The sequence below is a fragment of the Cololabis saira genome, chromosome 11, assembly GCF_033807715.1.
Source record: "Cololabis saira isolate AMF1-May2022 chromosome 11, fColSai1.1, whole genome shotgun sequence".
NCBI classification, from domain to species: Eukaryota; Metazoa; Chordata; class Actinopteri; order Beloniformes; family Belonidae; genus Cololabis; species Cololabis saira.
In genome coordinates, this window is record NC_084597.1 from 38,670,092 (window position 1) to 38,689,369 (window position 19,278).

A 19,278-nucleotide genomic window follows, 5' to 3' on the forward strand; every position below is an offset into this window, starting at 1 on the left:
TTGTAATCTGTCATCACATTTGAATTGGTTACCTGCTGAAGGAACTTGCCAGCCAGATCGAAAATAATATCAGACAGCTGTTTCCCTAACTGAATGTCCGGGCCTCTGGTGGAAGGACAGGCATCTGAACTTCCTGTCCAACGGACAGACAGTTATTGGAAAAGAAATATTGTTATGATGGAAAAATGTTAACAATATCCCAACTTAAACAGCAGATGGAAAAATAGCCTAAAGCTCTACCCTGTTGAGTGCCCAGTCCATTTGGATGAAGGGACGTGGAGCTGATCTCAGCTCTCTGAAGCTGGGACAGATCCAGCTTCAGGAACTTGGAAGCGTTATCCTTTAGTCCTGAATGTACAGAGTGGCTGGGTTTGGGAAGGTCTGAGTACAGGTTTACCTGGGGGAACACAAGAAAAAAAAACACTCTTCAGGTGAAGGAGAAACAAGCATCTAAGACGACATTTGCTATGTTCCTTACAGATGAAAACAAAAAAAAGCTTCTTTTTTTTAAAAGTTCAAAATACATCTAACATTTAGCAAACTTTTTACACATGTGGCCATTCTCATAAAAAATGACTAAAAGAGAGGGGCACGGTGGCACAGCTGGTAGTGCAGCCGTCTCACAGCAAGAAGGTCCTGGGTTCAATTCGCTGTGGGCGCTGAAGTGCGTGTTAGTTCCCCCATGACTTCAGCACCACACCCTGGGTGGGGTTGGTGAAAGGGCCTTTCTGTGTGGAGTTTGCATGTTCTCCCCGTGTTCCCTTGGGTACCTAATGGCACCTTCCCTCACAAAAACATGCAAACAGTCCTGGCTATACATGCCCCCTCTGGCCAACCGGGGCGCCAGATGGGGTGGGGAGGATCCGGCCGGAATAACGTGATCCTTCCACGCGCTACGTCCGGCCGGAGAAACCCCACCCTGTCTGGTGAAAAGAAGCTGTTCACTCCTCAGGTTAAGGAGGAAACCTGAGCTCAGTGCAGGGCCCTCCCGGGGTTGGTAGAGGGAGCAATGCCCAGGACTGACACTTAGGTAGAGCACTGGGTGATAAAATGGGGGAAAAAAAGTATATATAATATAAAAAATGACTCAAGTGAAGTGCTTTTAAAGTCAGGTACATCATTTTCTTTACCAGTTTTTTTTAAAACTATTTTATCAGCTTAATATTCACTAGTGATGACAGGCTTGGCACTTTACCGCCTAAACTTTTAACTGCTAAATGTGAAACTATGTGTGTAATGTATTCACTATTGTAATATATGTAAATGTCTGTAAGATCGTGTTAGTATGAAGATTGATGTGTCAGGTTGTTCTCCTGTTCCTTCTATCTTAAATAGAAGCAAAATAACAAGAACAGAAACTTTTTGGACATTTTATTTGTGTTTGTTTTAACTTGTTGTTTAACTTGTCTTTCTTTTATATTTTTAGCCGGGGGACTGCCAATGGAAACTAGCTCTGTAGCTAAAATTGGGTGCATTTGCATTTTTAATTCTAAATGTATATGAATGTACACTGTCCCTTCTCAAATAAACTGAATTGGATTGGATTGGCTCAAAAAATAAATAATAATCTTCTTCCGATGAAACATTATAAACTTGGTTAATTAAATGTGTACAATAAACTTTAGAAAAAACCCTTGAAAGAAATTGATCCTGAAGTGGAAAACACTGACCACCGTCTCACACTTTGTGCATATTTACATCAAATCACCAATTTCAAATGTCCAAGGTTTAAATACTGATATGTGAAATGTAGTTTAGCTTAATGTGTTCTACATGTGCGTAAAAGAAATAAATTAACCTAATCCCGAAGGCATCCCCATCTACAGAAGTCTGTCCACATCAAGCCAAGATGTTCTGTTTCCTTTTTTCATTAAAAGAAGAAACTCAAGTAATTTCAGTGCTGAACAAACTAACTGAATTTGAACCAGCGAGAGTGATAAATGCATACATTAAAAAGAGGAAAAGACCCTGATGGTTCAAATACACACAAGCACAGAAAAACATACAGGAAGTGTCTCCTAAAAAGCCTTTGTTATACAGTTAAATAAACCAGATTGATCACAGTCAATTTAAGATGTTTCATTTGCTCCTGCATGAACCTAAAATGCATCCATATTTCACCTGACATGGACCGATTTTGCTAGCGGAAGTACACTAAACGTGCAGACGGACATTGTGAAGCACTGACGAACAGATAATGAAGAACCACCTCCCTGAAGCCCTTCAGTTCTCTTTCGTGTTCGAGACTGACTCTCCACTACAGATTAATTTCATTTATCTGTATGGGAACTGACCTCGAACGAGGCAGTCTCGTGGAATACCTCTTTAAGACACATGTACTGGTGGCCCTGCCTCCATGCCAATCACGGGGCTACATAAGCCCCCCGTGGGCAGTGCCACCCTGATTCATTTGATTTCCACGTTGGCAGACGTGGGGTTACCTCAAAGCGTTTCTGTGAATCATAGCTTACCTTTGTGTAGAGAGCAGGTCCTGCGGGGCTCCTCTCAGGATCCTTTGTGGTCCCAGCTGTACAGATATTCCCATAGAAAATCCGGGCACGGTAGTCGAACCCGCCGGCGGCGGGGGAAGCACTGTTGCCTTGTCAGACAGCGGGACATTGTACCGAACCCGCCTCAGGCAGGGGAGGTGCAGTAGTCGCCGTTGACTCGTCGCGTCGTACTGCTTGTGTTAAACCCGCCTAAGGTGGTGGAGACCTGGTAGTCGGCGCTTCATGAACTGACTGTACGCGGCGTTCCTCAGCGTGAAACCGACCTAGTTGGTGGAGCGCTCGTGGCGCCGTGTACAACACGCTTCACGTTGTAAACAAACGACCAGGGGACAGCATTAGCAGCAGGACCGGCATCTGTCTTCCGCTTCCGCGTGACGTCAGCGTCGGCGGGAGGGGTGAGCGCAGGCCACACTGCGGCCGGTGTCCACGAGAGGGCACTGTTGCCAGTGCCGCGGTTTGCTGGCTGTTACCTGGCGTTATATATATATGGTGTGGTTTACACACATAGACATATTATTGTTGCAACGGCGTTAGCAGCCTACACCGCGGCAACGCGTTGAGTTTGTAGGTTGGCTACCACTGTCATTTATATATACAGGATTCTCCTATATTATATATATCTATATATATATATATATATTATATTATATATAAATACAGTTTACCTCTGTGAACAATGGCCACTCCCGGTTCACAGGCTCCCTTATGTCAGACCTGTGAAGTCAGGATGCCTGCAGAGGATGCCCATGACATGTGCCGGCTGTGTTTGGGACCGGAACATGCCCGTATGTCCATGCGGGACCCATCGGCATGTATGAGCTGCTTCATCTTGCCGGCCAGGGTGAGGAGAGCTAGAGCTGAGTCATTCTCTCTGGACCCCTCGGGCGGTGGTCCGGCTCCAGCCAAACGACAAAGGCGGTCGGTGGGGGACGGCACATTGTTTACGCCACCTCCGGAGGCTACGGTGTCCGTGCCGCCGCCCGCATCAGACTCTGATGCCGCCTCAGTGACCGAGCAGCCTGTCGAGCAGCCTATGGACGATGCGGCGGAGTCAGTGTATGAGGTTGATATTATTGGGTTTGACTCAGAGGGAGAAGACCCCTTCAGTCAAGGAGAACAGGGGGAGGCGGAGCAAGAGCAGGGGGAGGACCAGGAGCAGAGGGACCCTCCACCTCTCCTGCATGAGATCATGGCTCGCGCCGCTCAGGCATTGGGCGTCGAGCTGCCGACCGAGCATCGCCGGGGGGCCTCCCGGTTTGCCGATGAGGATGAGGAGCAGCCACGCCCCCGAATGGTCCCGTTACTGCCGGATGTAGAGGATATTGTCCTCCGGCAGTGGACTGACCCGTCCAAGGCCCGCAGGTGGTCAGGGATGTGTAGACAGCTGTCAAACGTGAGTGACAGTCAGAAGATTGGCTGTGGGCCGGCTCCCGAGGTGGATCAGTCCATGAGGGCTTTCTTCACCCCCCCCTCCGCATCGGTTCTGGGGCAGCCGAAGTGCTCGGGCAAATACACTAAGCCGTTGGACGCATTGCTTACTAGAGTGCACGCAACCACGGCGGTGCAGTCTAAGCTGGTCAATACGGGGTCCATCCTGGCTCTGTACCAGCGCCACCTAACCAAGCGACTGGTAGGCGGGGACTCCAGTGTAGCGGCTGAGCTGCATCGGGTGTCCTCGCTCTTGGCGAAGCTGATGCAGGAGCAGGCGGTGGCGTCCGGTAGGGCCACAGCCTCGGTTTGGCTGGCAAGGCGCCATCTGTGGTTGTCCCAATCATCGTTTGGTACGGAAGACCGGAATGTGCTGTTTAAGCTGCCGGTGGTGCCGTCTGCCATGTTCGGCCCGGACGCCAAGGCACTGCTCGAGGAGGCCCGAGAGGCCCGCAAGTGTGCCAAAGACCTGTCAGGAGGCCTCCAGAAACGACGGGGCCGTGGGCAGGGCTTCAGGGCTCCCCAGGTGGCGCCGCGGCGGCAGCCGGTACTACGGCAGTCAGATCAGGGCGACCTGAGGGTCCAGCTGGATGCTGCTCGGCGCGGGAACGCGGGACGCGGGCAGCGTTCGGGTCGAGGTCGGGGCAAGGGTCTCCGTGCGGCCTCGTCTCGTCCCTGACAGTTGGTGGGGCCCAGCCCCCTCTTGCCGTCCCCTGGCTCAGACCTTGTTCTGGGGGACAATCGGGGCCGACCCCTGGGTGGTTTCCACTATGACCCAGGGGTATCGGGTGCAGTTTCTGCACAAGCCCCCACAAACAGAGTCCGTCACCCTCACGGTGGTGACAGACGCACGGCAGAGAGGGGTTTTGGCGGCGGAGATCGGCACTCTCCTGGCGAAGAGAGCCATCAGGGAGGTGCCGCAGATCAACCGGCAGGCTGGGTTCTATTCCCGTTATTTTCTCGTCCCCAAGAAGGATGGGGGGTTGAGACCGGTTTTGGACTTGAGGGGGCTCAACAGATTTTTGAGACCCCTGCGTTGCAGGATGCTGACGGTGCCGAGGGTCCGTCAGGCGGTTCTTCCGGGCGATTGGTTTGCCACCATCGACCTGAAGGACGCCTACTTCCAAGTTCCAATCTGGGAGGGTCACAGACGTTACCTCAGATTTGCCTTCAACGGCAAAGTCTACGAGTTTTGTGTCCTTCCATTCGGCATTTCTTTGGCCCCGCGCACGTTCACGCGGTGCATGGATGCGGTCTTGGGTCCCCTGCGTCAGGAGGGCATGCGCATCCTGAATTATCTGGACGATTGGCTGGTGTGTGCTCGCTCAGCGGAGCTATGTCGCGACAACGTTGCTCGACTCCGACGGCATCTGGATCTCCTGGGCCTGCGTCTCAATCTGGCGAAGAGCAGGCTTCAGCCGTCGCAGTCCACGGAATTTCTGGGCATGTGTGTGGATTCCAGGGCGGGGACACTGTCCCTGACTCCGGTGAGACAGGCTGCCATCAGGACGTGCTTGTCTCACTTTCGGCTGGGAGCCAGAGTGCGCTGGAAGCTGTGCCTCCGCCTGCTGGGGTTGATGGCGGCCACGGTGCACGTGGTGCCCCTGGCGCTCTTGCATATGCGGCCGGTACAACGGCGCTTCCTGGGACTGGGTCTCTGTCCACAAAGAGACGGGCAGGCCAGGGTGTCGGTGACACGCAAGATGCGGCTGGCTCTCCTTTGGTGGGAGCAGCCCGCCACGTTGACAAGGGGCAACACACTGGGCCCTGTTGTGCGTCGCCAGGTGGTGTCTTCGGACGCCTCCCCGGTCGGCTGGGGTGCGGTCCACGAGGGCAGCGGCGTCAGCGGTCGCTGGCAGGGTCATTGGTTGGCCCAGCATATCAATGTGTTGGAGCTGCGTGCGATATACCTGGCGCTTCTCCACTTCGGGCCAGTCCTGGCGGGCCGCCATGTGCTGGTGCGAACAGACAGCACGGTGGCAGCAGCGTATGTCAACAGGCAGGGGGGCTTGGGCTCCCCTCGCCTCTGCAGGATGGCGCGGATACTATGGGACTGGGCTCACCCACGGTTCAGGTCCCTGAGGGCGATGCACGTGCCGGGGGTCGTGAACGTCGCTGCGGACCGACTCTCGCGGGGGGGCCCCCTCGCCACGGAATGGAGACTGCATCCCCAGGTGGTGCAACAGATCTGGGACCAGTTCGGTACCGCAGTGGCCGATCTGTTTGCGTCCAGGGCGACAACACACTGTCCCCTGTTCTTTTCCGTGGGGAGGGACGACCCTCCGCTGGGCACAGACGCGATGGCGCATCAGTGGCCCCGGGGTCTCCTCTACGCTTTCCCTCCCTTCGTTCTCCTTCACTCGGTCCTTCAGAGAGTCCGGGTCGAGGGCGTGAGCCTCATATTGGTGGCTCCCTATTGGCCGCAGATGTTCTGGTTCTCGGCGATTGCGCCCCTTCTCCAGGGTCAACCCTGGGAGCTTCCGGTGCGCCGGGACCTCCTGTCGCAAGCCCACGGGACTCTCTTTCATCCTTTTCCCCGGGGTCTCAAGCTTTGGGCCTGGCCCCTGAAAGGGCCGAGTTTCTAGCCATGGGGTTGGCCCCGGCTGTAGTGGGCACTATGGAGGGGGCCCGGGCTCTGTCTACGACGAGGGCGTACGTATACAGATGGGGAGTGTTCCGATCATGGTGCGATGCGAGGCAGTTAGATCCTCTGACTTGTGGGGCTGGTGACGTCCTCCTGTTCCTCCAGGGACTGTTGGAGGCGGGTAGGTCCCCTTCGACTCTCAGGGGGATGGTGTCGGCCATAAAGGCAGCCCGTGTCGGGCCGCGCAAGCTGTCGGGGGACAGTTGCGCCCTTATTGCCCGGTTCCTTCGGGGCGCCCGTCGGGGTCGCCCCTCACTTAGAGGGCTGAGACCGCCCCCCCCTCCTTGGGATTTGGGACTAGTCCTGGCGGCCTTGCGTCACGCACCTTTTGAGCCCCTGGAGTCGGTCGAGATTCAGTGGCTCTCTTTCAAGACGGCCTTCTTGCTGGCTATCGCGTCTGCGAAGAGGATAGGAGAGCTCCATGCCTTGTCGGTCCATGAAGACTGCTGCCGGTTCCTGCCGGGTGATGCTGGGGTGGAGCTGCGGCCGAACCCAGCTTTCCTACCGAAGGTGTGGGAGTCCCAGGCTAGTCAGTCCTTGGTCCTGCGCCCCTTCAATCCCCCGCAGGGTGGGGACGCCGAATTGCAGACGTCCTTGTGCCCTGTCAGGGCCCTGAGGGCCTACATTCAGCAGACTCGGGCCTACAGGGCGACGGACCAGCTCTTCGTCTGTTATCGGCCTAACTGTAGGGGTCAGCCGGTCTCGAAGGACCGGCTGTCTCATTGGGTCGTGGAGACGATTCTGGAGGCTTACAGGCAGGCGGGCAAGCCGGCCCCGACCCGGGTGCGCGCACATTCGGTGCGAGGCGTCTCTACCTCATGGGCTTTGTGGCGGGGTGCCTCGTTGTCCGAAGTTTGTGCGGCAGCCTCTTGGTCTGCGCCCTCCACATTTGCTAGGTTCTACTGCATGAATATGGCAGCCGGCACTCCGTTCGCGGAGCGTGTCCTGGGCGCTGCGCAGTAGAACAGCTCGTTCTCACCGTGCCTCCGGTCGCCTCGGTTTGGCTCGGGGTGATGTTGGGTTTTCGGCTAGCCGTGCGTCTGGCCGGCTATTTTACTTTATTGACTGGCCTGCGTCTGGCAGGGCCAGCTGGGCCTAGGTTGCGTCTTGCGCCTAGGCCGTGACGTCTTATTTGACTGACCTTTTGCGCCTGGCGGGGTCAGCTGGGCCTAGGTTGCGTCTTGCGCCTAGGCCGTGACGTCTTATTTGACTGACCTTTTGCGCCTGGCGGGGTCAGCTGGGCCTAGGTTGCGTCTTGCGCCTAGGCCGTGATGTCTTATTTGACTGACCTTTTGCGTCTGGCGGGGTCAGCTGGGCCTAGGTTGCGTCTTGCGCCTAGGCCGTGACGTCTTATGTGACTGGCCTTCTGCGTCTGGCGGGGTCAGCTGGGCCTAGGTTGCGTCTTGCGCCTAGGCCGTGACGTCTTATTTGACTGGCCTTCTGCGTCTGGCGGGGTCAGCTGGGCCTAGGTTGCGTCTCGCGCCTAGGCCACGAGTTATACGGCTTTTGCTGGCGGAGTTTTTTTCGATAGGCGGGCTCATTTGGGGTTGAACCGCTTTGGCTGCCGCGGGGCGGCTGGTCTGCTCGTTCTTCGCGGTGTGTCTTACAGCGTTCCCATACAGATAAATGAAATTAATCTGTAGTGGAGAGTCAGTCTCGAACACGAAAGAGAACGGAGGGTTACACGGTAACCCAGGTTCTCTGAGTGGAGAGACTGACTCTCCACACAAGAGCCGCTCTGAACGTCGTGTCAATCAAAAATTAAATCAGGGTGGCACTGCCCACGGGGGGCTTATGTAGCCCCGTGATTGGCATGGAGGCAGGGCCACCAGTACATGTGTCTTAAAGAGGTATTCCACGAGACTGCCTCGTTCGAGGTCAGTTCCCATACAGATAAATGAAATTAATCTGTAGTGGAGAGTCAGTCTCTCCACTCAGAGAACCTGGGTTACCGTGTAACCCTCCGATCCCTGGCTGATGGTTGTAAACTCAGTCCAAAAAAAAGTTTACTGTGCAGCTGATTGAAACCTATAAAGTTTAAGAGAGAGCTGGATTTTAAGTTGCACATTTGTGACATTAAATTTCAGCGTAAACCACTTCCCCCGCCTTTCTTGTCCAATCTCAGACGCCGGGAGGAGACAGATGGTGGTGCTGCATTTGAGGTGAAGGGGTGAGAGGAGAGGCGGAAAGCTTCGTAAGCTGATTTTACCTGGCGGTGCTGATGGTGGAGCTTTGCTGCTCAAACAGAAACAGTCCAGCTTTTCTTTCTTTAGAAACGTGCTTGTTCACCACTTCTATCAACTTCTACAAACATGTTCTGACACACTGCTGTGTGTGATGTGCTGACTGTGTCTGAATCTCAGCTACTCATACTCTACAGCGCAGAATTCATAAAAATCCCAATAAGACTAAACAAACCTTTGGAGCTCCAACTTGTGTTTCTTAAATATACCTGTAAATGCAGTTTTGGATTTTAGATACTGCTCTTCATCTGTTCCAGTATTGCTGGCGGAGCCCCCCTCCATCTATATTTCTAAACATTTTCTCCTGCATGTGCTGCAGAAACACAACACTTCACAGATAATCCTGGGATAAGTGACAAACTACAAAACACCAAATTTACAGTGCTGTAAAACCTATTTGGAGGAGCATTCAGGCGGGTATTAACATAAGAGGTATATTTTTTTTTTTAATCAAAAATATGCATTTCTTTACTTAAATTTGATGAAGAGCACTCTCACAGTCAAATTAAAGTTGTTCAGATGAAACAAAGTCCAAATCCAAAATCTGAACATTGAGACGAAATTGAGAGAATCAGCTCTGGTAATATTATTTTCCCTGCATGGAGACGTATGGTTTATCGCATTTGCTCCAACAGTGGCTGAAAGTCACTGTTGTCGAACACTGTTTTTTTTTCCCTGTTTGTATTACGTTTTTATTGTTGTTGCTTTTTTTTCTGTATGTTTTGAATTTGTTTAAAAATGTTATATATATATTTTTTTTCTTATGTGTTCAAAATAAACCATTCAATCAATCAATCAAATCAAAAGTTAACATATTTCTGCAGTTTCAGAGTCCCAGATCGGAGGATTCTGGTATTCAAAAATGGAGCAAACACTGACCCATTGTACTCTATGGATGGCGGCGTTGCCATCATCTACAACTCTTCGCGTCAGGATGGAAATATTAGAGTTTAGCATAAAGCTGATCAGTTGGGACGAATAAGTCAAACCAAAAGTTTTTTGTTTTTTTTTCTCGAGTAATGAACAGTGAGTGTACTGTCAAATGATACTTCTCAAGGGAAAAAAAGCAAAATAATGAAGGAAAGACTTAATAAATTTAATTTTTTTTTTCTATCTTACAATGCCTTAAATAAGATCAATGATGAATCTGTATCGTAGTATATACTGTTTTTTAAAGCCCAATGCACAGCATTAGAAAGTGATAGATTTGGCTGAATCTCCAGATTAATTACCTTGGCTTCCAGACGCAGGCGATCAATGGTGTTCTCTGCCTCCGCCAGCTTAGTCAGCAGTCTGTTATAGTCTTCCTGGAGTGAGAGGAAATAGGAAAAATGAGATGAAGTATAGGTGCCCACACATTGAGGGTACTTCCACTTTTGTCTTATTTCTTTCTTTTACTTTTTTGAAGTGAAACCTTAATATTACAGTATATATTTACATTTTTAATATACAGTTTTGAAAGTCATTGTTTACAGGATTTTCTCCTTAAGGAACATTACAATCACACAATAACACTATATTAGCATATAAATATGGGAAAAGTAATTTATGCTGCCTTACTGCTCTTCATTCCCACAGAAATGAAATCCTAATAATGCTTTTCTGATTAATGATTTAGTTCTGGCACCATATAATTGATTTCTTAGCCTGATCCGACATTACCGCAAAAAATAGAGAAATATAGTCAACAGCGTTTCTCTCAACAGCACAACTGGCGGGGCTGAAGCAGAACCAGCTGATGTCCACCTAAGCACTGACATCACAACAGTTAAAAGATTTATAACTATTATTATAATAAAAACACGAGCACAAAGTAAGCAGTTACGGAAATAATAATACTTTAAACCCAATAAATCTACAGAATCAACAGAAACAGAAGGTTTATCCATCCTCACACTGTCTTTTGTGTGTTTGGATGTTAGTTTTATATACAGTTTGTTAAAATAATATGTTTTGAGGAGGGTCTTGGTGCCGTGAACATATGTTATATATTTCGAAACATAATATTTTTATTTTCCTGGTATAGCCGTTAACAGCTTTCGAATAAAAAAATTTTCTCCTAAACCAGCCCTCAGCCCCAGAAATAAAGGATCCACACCCTGAGCAGGGTGCTGGAGGGGGCATGGGTCATCCGGGAGGGTTCAGAGTAAAGCCACTGCTCCTCTGTATCGAGAGCAGACAGATGAGGTGGCTGTATCTGGTGAGGATGCCTCCTGGACGCCTCCTGTTGAAGGCTCCAGGAATGTCCCATTGACCCTCATGTCCCCCCAGATAAGCTTAGGCTTCTGCCTCTGCAACCCATTTTTTTTAATTACGTGTTTGTGATGCCAACTGTACTCTGATCAGCTCAAGGTCCGAAATCCCGTACTAAACAATATATACTAAAAAGTATACTCAAATTCGGCACACTTTTGAGTAAATATCAGTTGTGTGCATTACGTACTATTAAGAGCGCACACGTCACTTCCTGCCGTTGGGAGGAAGCGACGTTTCCCAGCAGCAGCAGTAGCAGCACCGCTCCGCTATTTCCCGTTTATCCTGGTCGAAACAAGATTACATTATATAATATTATTATATACTAATATTATAATATTAATATTATATAATATTATTATTATACATAATATTATACTTATGACATATACGTATCACTTAGCAACCAAACACCGCTGCATTGCATTGTGGGAGGTTTCTGCTTATCTAGTGTCCATCAATCCACACTAATAAATTTCTCCGGAATGAGTATGGATAGTACATACTATTGAGTATGTACTAATGTTTCGGATGCACTAAAAAATCTCACATACTCATTTTGCATACTCATTAGGGTGGAAGTATGCAATTTCGGACGCAGCCCATGTTTATATATAAACTGGCAAATTTTCAAAATGGATTTTGCATGTGTAAACATTCTAATGATTTTGGTAATTTTTAACACTGTTTTGATTCATACCTGGAGCTGTTCCAATGGAAGCTCAGGTGACAGGGACTTCATTGTCGACGAGCGTTTGCTCCTGGGAGGCTTATAACCATCTCTGGGGAAGCGAACCTTGGGTTCCACTCTGGAGAAGTCTGGTGTGTGAAAGCTCAGGAATCCTTTTCTGTAAATAAAAAGCCAATATGAAAAATAAAAATAAAACTCTCTTAAATTGTTAGGGGAGGGACCTCACCTGGATCCATCCACTTTGGCACCGTCATTCCCAGCTTTGCTCTGCTGTTTGGATATGGAGGTGTTTGTCTCAACTGAAGCTTCAGGAGAGAGTTTCCTTGACTTCCCTGGTGAGGGAGTACCATTGTGATGTTTATCAGATTCTTCGGTAGCGCCATTACTTAACCTGCTGTGATGATTTGAGATGACTTGTTCAGAAAATGATGCTGCAGACAGAGGAGAAGCCCGATGATTTATCTCTTCGCAGCGAGAACTCGACTTGCTGCCTGAATAGCTGCAGTTTGATTCAGGATGTCTCTCTGAGAAGCTCATTTCTGGAAATGTCTCTGCATCAATTCCTCGGGCAGCAGCCAGTTCTTCTGCAGTGACATGAAACCGCTGGGGCCAAAAGGAAGCTGTGACCGGCGAAGCAGACTGAGAATCTTGGCAGTAATGTCCTGAAGGTCCTAGACCTGAAAGGTGACCACAACAGGATTGCTTTGAGCTCATCTCCTCATTGTGTCTATTGCTAATATAGCCTTCAGCCAAAGTAGCAGTAGCTCCAAAGTGTCCTAATCTCTCAGCAAATTGATGTTTCTTGTCATTTCTATCTCTCTCCGTCCCTTCTTCTTTATCTTCCTTCTCCATGCATTTGTCATCATTGAAAAGATTCCTTGTCCTGTGCTTCACCATGTCATCTCTACTGGATCTTGACTCACCTATCATTCAAAATGAGAAAACACCAGAATTTATAGAGAGCTGAGAGGAAAATCAAAATAATCCTAAAGAAGATCACCTAGCATTCATGGGTCATACCAGTTTCCTGGCAGGTTTTTTTGTTGTCCAATATTACAATTCCTGTTCAGTACTTTGCAAAACCCCTAGTCGTGTTGTTTTATCAAAGTTTATATGTCCATCCATATTTGTTTTTAGGTATCTCCGGTTAGACACAAACAGAAAATACAGGCATATTAGAGGCCCCTGAACCTGTTGTGGCAGATTATTGGTTTGTTTGACCATTTTCTAATGCATCAGTGACAGAACAAACCTTATTGACTGGCTGCTATGTCATATGTAAGAGCTAAACACAATAAAACCACACAATGTTCAGATGAAACAAGTCTGCATTTACTGTGACCTCCCTCAGAGCCAAGCACAGATTTAGCTCACTTTAAGGAATGTCCCATACAGATGTCAATCAGGATTTCATTCTTTTTAGATTTAGGAGAACTTGTTTTTTCTTGTATTTTCCATTTGTATATTAAAGGGAATAAAACATAAATAAGGATAATCTTTGAGACTTTGATCAAACAACAACACCCTGTGTGCCTCAGACTTTTGCAAAGTGTTGTATTCATTCTGCTTCACAATTATTTTTTATTTATTATTTTTGGACAATGCATTATTTTTTGACAATGTTTAAAATTAACTGTAGATGTGTGCGCATAAAGACGCTTCAATTTAAAATATGTTTTGACCATCATATATAATAGTAGACAAGTTCATGCTAGGTTTTATGAAAAAAGTGAAGTTAAAACACTGCAATGATGAACTTCACAAGTTTCTGTGAATGTACAAAAAAAATTATTTTTTTGGGGAAAAATGAAAACTGGATTATCTGATAACGAAAAGATGAAAAGCCTTCAACAAAAGAATAGGTTTCAGGAAAAAGGACTTAGAAGAAATTACAAGAGGAACATTTCAGCAAAGAAATGACAACATAAAAGACTCACAGGATGACCACGCTTGCAGATCTCCTCCAGCTGGTTCAGTACAGTACAGATGTCCACTAAGGTTGTAGTTTAGCTCTTCATGTTGTAAATCTCCCAAACATCCCATGGGGCCTTCTCTCTCTGGGGTACGGTGTGGAGAACACCCAGGTAGTTCACAGTCAGGATGTGTATCACCACAGGTTTCCCCCAGCTGCACATCCTCCAGGGCCTCTGTGAGCCCAATGATGCCATTCTCATCCATCTGACTGCCGAAATCATCCTCTCTCTGGGACTGTTCTTCATCCTCATCCTCCTGAGCATCCTCAGACATCTCAGTACTAGCGGGTGAGGTGCAGCCCGTTGCAGGGGTCCTGAACAGAACCCCTGCTTTTTTGTGCCTCCTCTTTTCCATCCAACTGCGACCTCCTTTGGGTATCAGCCCTGAGCTCGGTTTCTGTCATCAAGGCAAGGAGGTCTTCTGCATCTTTTTTAGTGTCTTGCCAGTTTCAATAGCCACTTTGAAAGACATAGCAGAGGAAGTTTAAAAATTAGGCTGGTGATAGTCTAGATAGTCTCCTCGGTACTGGGGAACTGGAGACACTGGAAGCAGTACTGGAAAAAACAGGAAAACACTGTTTGTTTGGTATACTGTACATCAAACTATCAGGAAGAGACTTCTGGAAAAAAACATATGTTAATATGTGCAAAGGAGAGGTTAATAAATAGTTACAATGCATGCTAAACATTAACATTTAAACAGCAGCATGAATAAATACTATGCTGGAAAAAATGGCCATCCGGAGCTGACAAACATTGTGTTTTTATTTTTACCAGACTAAATCCTTGACCTGAAAGACACAAGCAAGATGAATGGAGATGACAGTTTCACTACACAAGAAATAACTTTTGTATTATTTTTTTCATACTTCCTATGAACTAAGATCACACTTTCTGCACCAGCTTTTTTTAAGGGAAAGAAAAACAAAAGTGACAGTTAAGTTCAGCAGCTAAGAAAGCTGAGCAGAGCTTCAGGTCTAAAGTTGTCAGTCAGGTTTTAAAGGATTCTGAGCTTGTTGACACTTCTTATATTCACACATGAATCACACTGCCTAAAGCGTGAGAAACCATTGTCTTGTAAATGAGAATTCAAGGAATACACCCACTGCAAACAACTCCAATTTGCACAAGAAGTAAAGCCCAGGCCCACTGGAGACTTCAACTATCCCTTTAGCATCTGTCAAATACACAAAAACGTTTTTTTTTTGTTTTTTGTTTTATCAGATTCTCACTCCTGAACAAACTTTCAATGCATTTTTACCAAAATGGCTAAAATATTAGTTCCCACAATAATCAGATATCAGTCAGATCATAAATGGAAACTCAACAATGTCAGATTCATGAGTGGTCATGTGGCAAACAATCAAAACAGTCACAATGAAGTAAGAGTTTGGAGTTCCAAGTTCACTGAAGAAACTCAACTCCAACGAATCTTACCACAACTTGAAGACTTTACTCTTAAAAGCAAAATGTTTGTGCAAAAGAATGAATACATTAATTGAGGAAGATTGCAGATATCTATTGATATCTGACCTTGGCTCAGGGGAAGGTGGCTCAGTTGGTAGAGCGTTCGCCCATGAACCTGAAGGTCAGTGGTTCGAACCCTAGTTCCGCCTGTGTCCACCAAAGTGTCCTTGGGCAAGACACTGAATCCCCCGGTTGCTCCCGGTTGTCAGGCCAGCGCCGTTGTCTATGGCAGCTCCGCCGACGACCGGTGTGTGAATGTGTGCGTGTGCGTGTGTGGGTGAATGTTTGCAGTGTAAAGCGCTTTGGGGCTGTAGGAATACAGCTGGAAAGCGCTATATAAGTGTAAGCCATTTACCATTTACCATTTACCATTTGACCTTGTGTGAGAAAGCTTTGTTAAAAATGGAGAAGCCAGCCAGCCAGAAAGCTCCAATAAAAATATTCTGTGCACAAATAAGGCCAAAACAGAACGTTTTAACATAAACGAGAGAAATGAAAACTACATTTGTGAAACACGGTGGCAGTATAATGGTTTGGGCCTGTTCAGCTACATCTGAACTAGGCTAGCTTCAAGAACAGCTTTTGAATTATAGCTAGATTTTAGCCAGCTATTTCAAAGTAAAAAGGTATTTCTACTCTTTCTGCAAAAGCATGATTAAAGGAGAGGAAAATGCTGGAAATTCTAATTTCTAGCCTCAATCTAAAAGAAATGTAAAAGCACCCAGTCTAGACTGTTCTCTGAAGAGGAATGGGCAGGAATGACATCAAGCTGGTGTACAGGGCCAGTCACCAGTTATACAAATGTTTCATTTCAGATACTGCTGCACAAGAACAGACATGTAATGCCTGATCTTGACTACCTTGGTGCAGTTATTGCTCAAATGTTAAACGCTTTACGAAGTTCCGTTGGTGAAATGTTTTAGACAATTTTTGATGTTTACGTAAAATTCTATAAAAAAGCACTTTTATTCTGATATCATCCTCACTACTGCAGGTACTACTAAGTTTCTGTTTCACACCTTGAGATGAATTAGGAATCTACATTTCTAACACAACAGTATACTTGTTGTGGCACCAAAGCTATTCCTAAATTCAACAGTTTTCTAGTTTCAGATAGCTGGTTATAACATTTCTCTGCGACCTCATCACGGGAGTGTGTGGGAAACTAGGGGCAAAAAGCATTTCTCATTCCAGTATATTTGGCAGAGTCAGGCCCCTAAACAAGGATGAGGAGGCACTTCTGCACCGACCACCAAAAATCAATGATGGAGACTGTTCAATGTTACGAGTGGGTCGCAGCTTTTTGCCAAGAGGAGACGAAGACTGAGGATACGCCAGTGGAAAAGGCCGGACTGGGGTCCTGGAAGTCCCATAGACAGCAACGTTTATAGTGTATCTAAAAATGCAAAACTTTGAACCTCAATGATGACACTTTGAAAACTACAGAAAGAACATATTTATACACATCAAAACCCATTTAAGTACTGTATTTTGCCAGGATCTGGGAATCCCCCTGCGTGTTTGGGACAAGGATTTATCTAGTAGTAGCATCGTTCAGTGCTAATATTAGCAAATAAGCAGAGGTGGGTAGTAACGCGTTACATTTACTTGAGTAAGTTTTGGGAAATGTTGTACTTTTAGGAGTAGTTTTGAATCACTATACTTTTTACTTTTGCTTGAGTAGATTTGTGAAGAAGAAACTGTTCCTCTTACTCCGCTACATTAGGCTACGTTGAGCTGTTACTTTTCTTTTATCCCTTTTATCCGCGTACGCGTCAATCTCATGACATCACTGGGTGATTCTTTGGGAAAAATGTTTGTTTTTGCATGTTTTTTCACATTTACACAGACTCAAACACACACACAGAGTTTCTATGAGTTCATGGGCTTGTTCTAGTTCTGCCTGGTTAAAAAAGAAAAGTACAAAAGCTTGAAATTTTGTGCTACTTGTGCTTAATTTATTTTTTTATTCTGTTATTATTTTATTGTATTATTTATTAAAGTACTTGAATTTACTTTAAGATTATTTTAATTTAAGCTATTTTTTATTAATTTTAATTTGTTTTATTATTTTATTGATTTAATTTCCCTGAAGATGATTATTTTGTACTTTTGTCTGTTTGAATGGTTGTGTTAAAAAAATAAATCAGACGTTACTCAACAGTTACTCAGTACTTGAGTAGTTTTTTCACCAAGTACTTTTTTACTTTTACTCAAGTAATTATTTGGATGGCTACTTTTTACTTCTACTTGAGTCATATTATTCTGAAGTAACAATACTTTTACTTGAGTACAATTTTTGGCTCCTCTACCCAGCTCTGCAAATAAGGACAGTTAAAACACACAACTAGCATCAGATATAAGCGGAAATGATCCAGAAAAATCATCAGCTTCCATTTACCACATGTATTTATTTAAATCAGCAGGAACGGTCATTTAAGACATTTATCATAAGTTTGTGACTGAAAACTGAGATTTTTCCTTTTTGTATGTGTAAACCTGAAACCCATCTACATGTTAAAGCACAGAAACACCTTACCTGTTGCTCTGGCTCATACTCCTTGCTCAATCCCAGAAGAACTAGGGTTTTATCCCAGAGGCCATATGGAGCGTTAGAGGAGATTAAGCTGTGCTAAACCCCTTACGGGGGACTTCACTGACTGTAAACAGGTTTGGAGAGAACATATCCAAACATGAAAGTAGCCCAGATCCTGACAAAACAAGGACAGCAGGACTCTGTTCGCTAAATTAGGACTGCATCCATTAGGGACAGGTGAGGTTTAGGCTGAAGAACATGAGAGAAACAGATGACAGGGAGAGGTGGGGAGAAAAAAGGGCAGCGAAGACAGGAGAAAAGAAGACAGCCTTGACTTTTCCTCAAAAGTTGTCACAAAGTTCAGTGAGCCCGGTCAACGGGGGACACTGTGGTGTAGCAGGAGACACACAATCTGTCTAGTCAATGAGATATGACAGCTAATCTCCTTAAGGGTCACAAGAAGAGCTGACGTTACATGATGCATTATGCAAAGGGGCAGAGGAAAAGGCAGACAGCCCCACAAATGGTTGGAGAAGTGATTGAGCAAAGCCAGACAGCAAAGCCAATAAGGAATAGACCATCTATGCTATTTATCAAACCAATTCTTGTTGTTTCCAACAACATTTCAATGAAAGTGTATTCTTGTTGCCTGGCAACAATGTAAACCAGGCTCCAAATAACTGATCCACACACACAAGCAATGCTGGGATTAGAGGAAAAAGTTGAGGATTAACACTAAAAAAAACAAAGTATAAATATATATAATATATATACACATGTAAATCATTAAAGCTATATAAAACAATTTCTGAACTTTGCAACATGGGAGGCTCAATGGGTTTAAAGTTACAAAGATTTGCTCAACACCAGAAAAACTACAAAACCAAAAGACTTCTGTCTTCAACATGAAAATGCACAAACTATTTTGTATTGCATAAATGAAGAGCAATCATCTTACCTAATAATCAGTGCACGCAGGGCGAGTGCAGACAGAGCCTGCAGAGCTGGAGCCTCGCGTCACCATGGTTTTCCAACCACAACAAACCCGCTAACAAAGCTCCCAACACACCGCGCGGCTTTCTCCTTGATCAGGTTGCCCATGGTTACCAGCTTTGTGTCAAATAACGTTGGTGGCCGCATGCTAACCAACCAGTGCTAGTTCAAAAGTTAGTCAACACAACTCATTCCTAACACTCCAGCATCTAATTGTCAGGTTTATTTTAGAAACTATGACATGGAGTCAATTTTCAAAAAATATCAGCATTCTTGATTACTTCTAAGTCTAATAATGAGTCAGTTGTTTTGCACAGATTTACAGAACACCTTACTTAAACCTGAATTATGGTTCCGCGTTAAATCGACGCAGAGCTTACGCAGGGGTACACGGCGTAGGTAACGCGGCGACGCGCTCCGTATGGTGTGCGTCGCCGCGTACCCTACGTCGGTGTAACGCGGAACCATAAATCAGCCTTTACTCTAGATGAGAGCGAAGAGTAATTATAACCTGGGTTTAGTATTCAGACATTTGTTTAA

General features: G+C 46.2%; 1 protein-coding gene across 1 annotated transcript in view; it reads right to left on the reverse strand.

The window, feature by feature from the left end:
- Positions 1-19,016, reverse strand: part of akna (AT-hook transcription factor) — a 32,995-nt gene extending 13,979 nt beyond the window's left edge. Inside the window, exons 1-7 of the mRNA XM_061734473.1 lie at positions 18,704-19,016; positions 13,707-14,297; positions 11,996-12,692; positions 11,779-11,926; positions 10,058-10,132; positions 241-397; positions 33-133 (exon numbers count right to left, since the gene is read on the reverse strand). Coding sequence (XP_061590457.1) covers positions 33-133; positions 241-397; positions 10,058-10,132; positions 11,779-11,926; positions 11,996-12,692; positions 13,707-14,097 — 1,569 coding nt within the window. The 5' untranslated portion in view covers positions 14,098-14,297; positions 18,704-19,016. The remainder of the gene's footprint in view (positions 1-32; positions 134-240; positions 398-10,057; positions 10,133-11,778; positions 11,927-11,995; positions 12,693-13,706; positions 14,298-18,703) is intronic.
- Between the last annotated feature and the right edge of the window lie 262 nt (positions 19,017-19,278).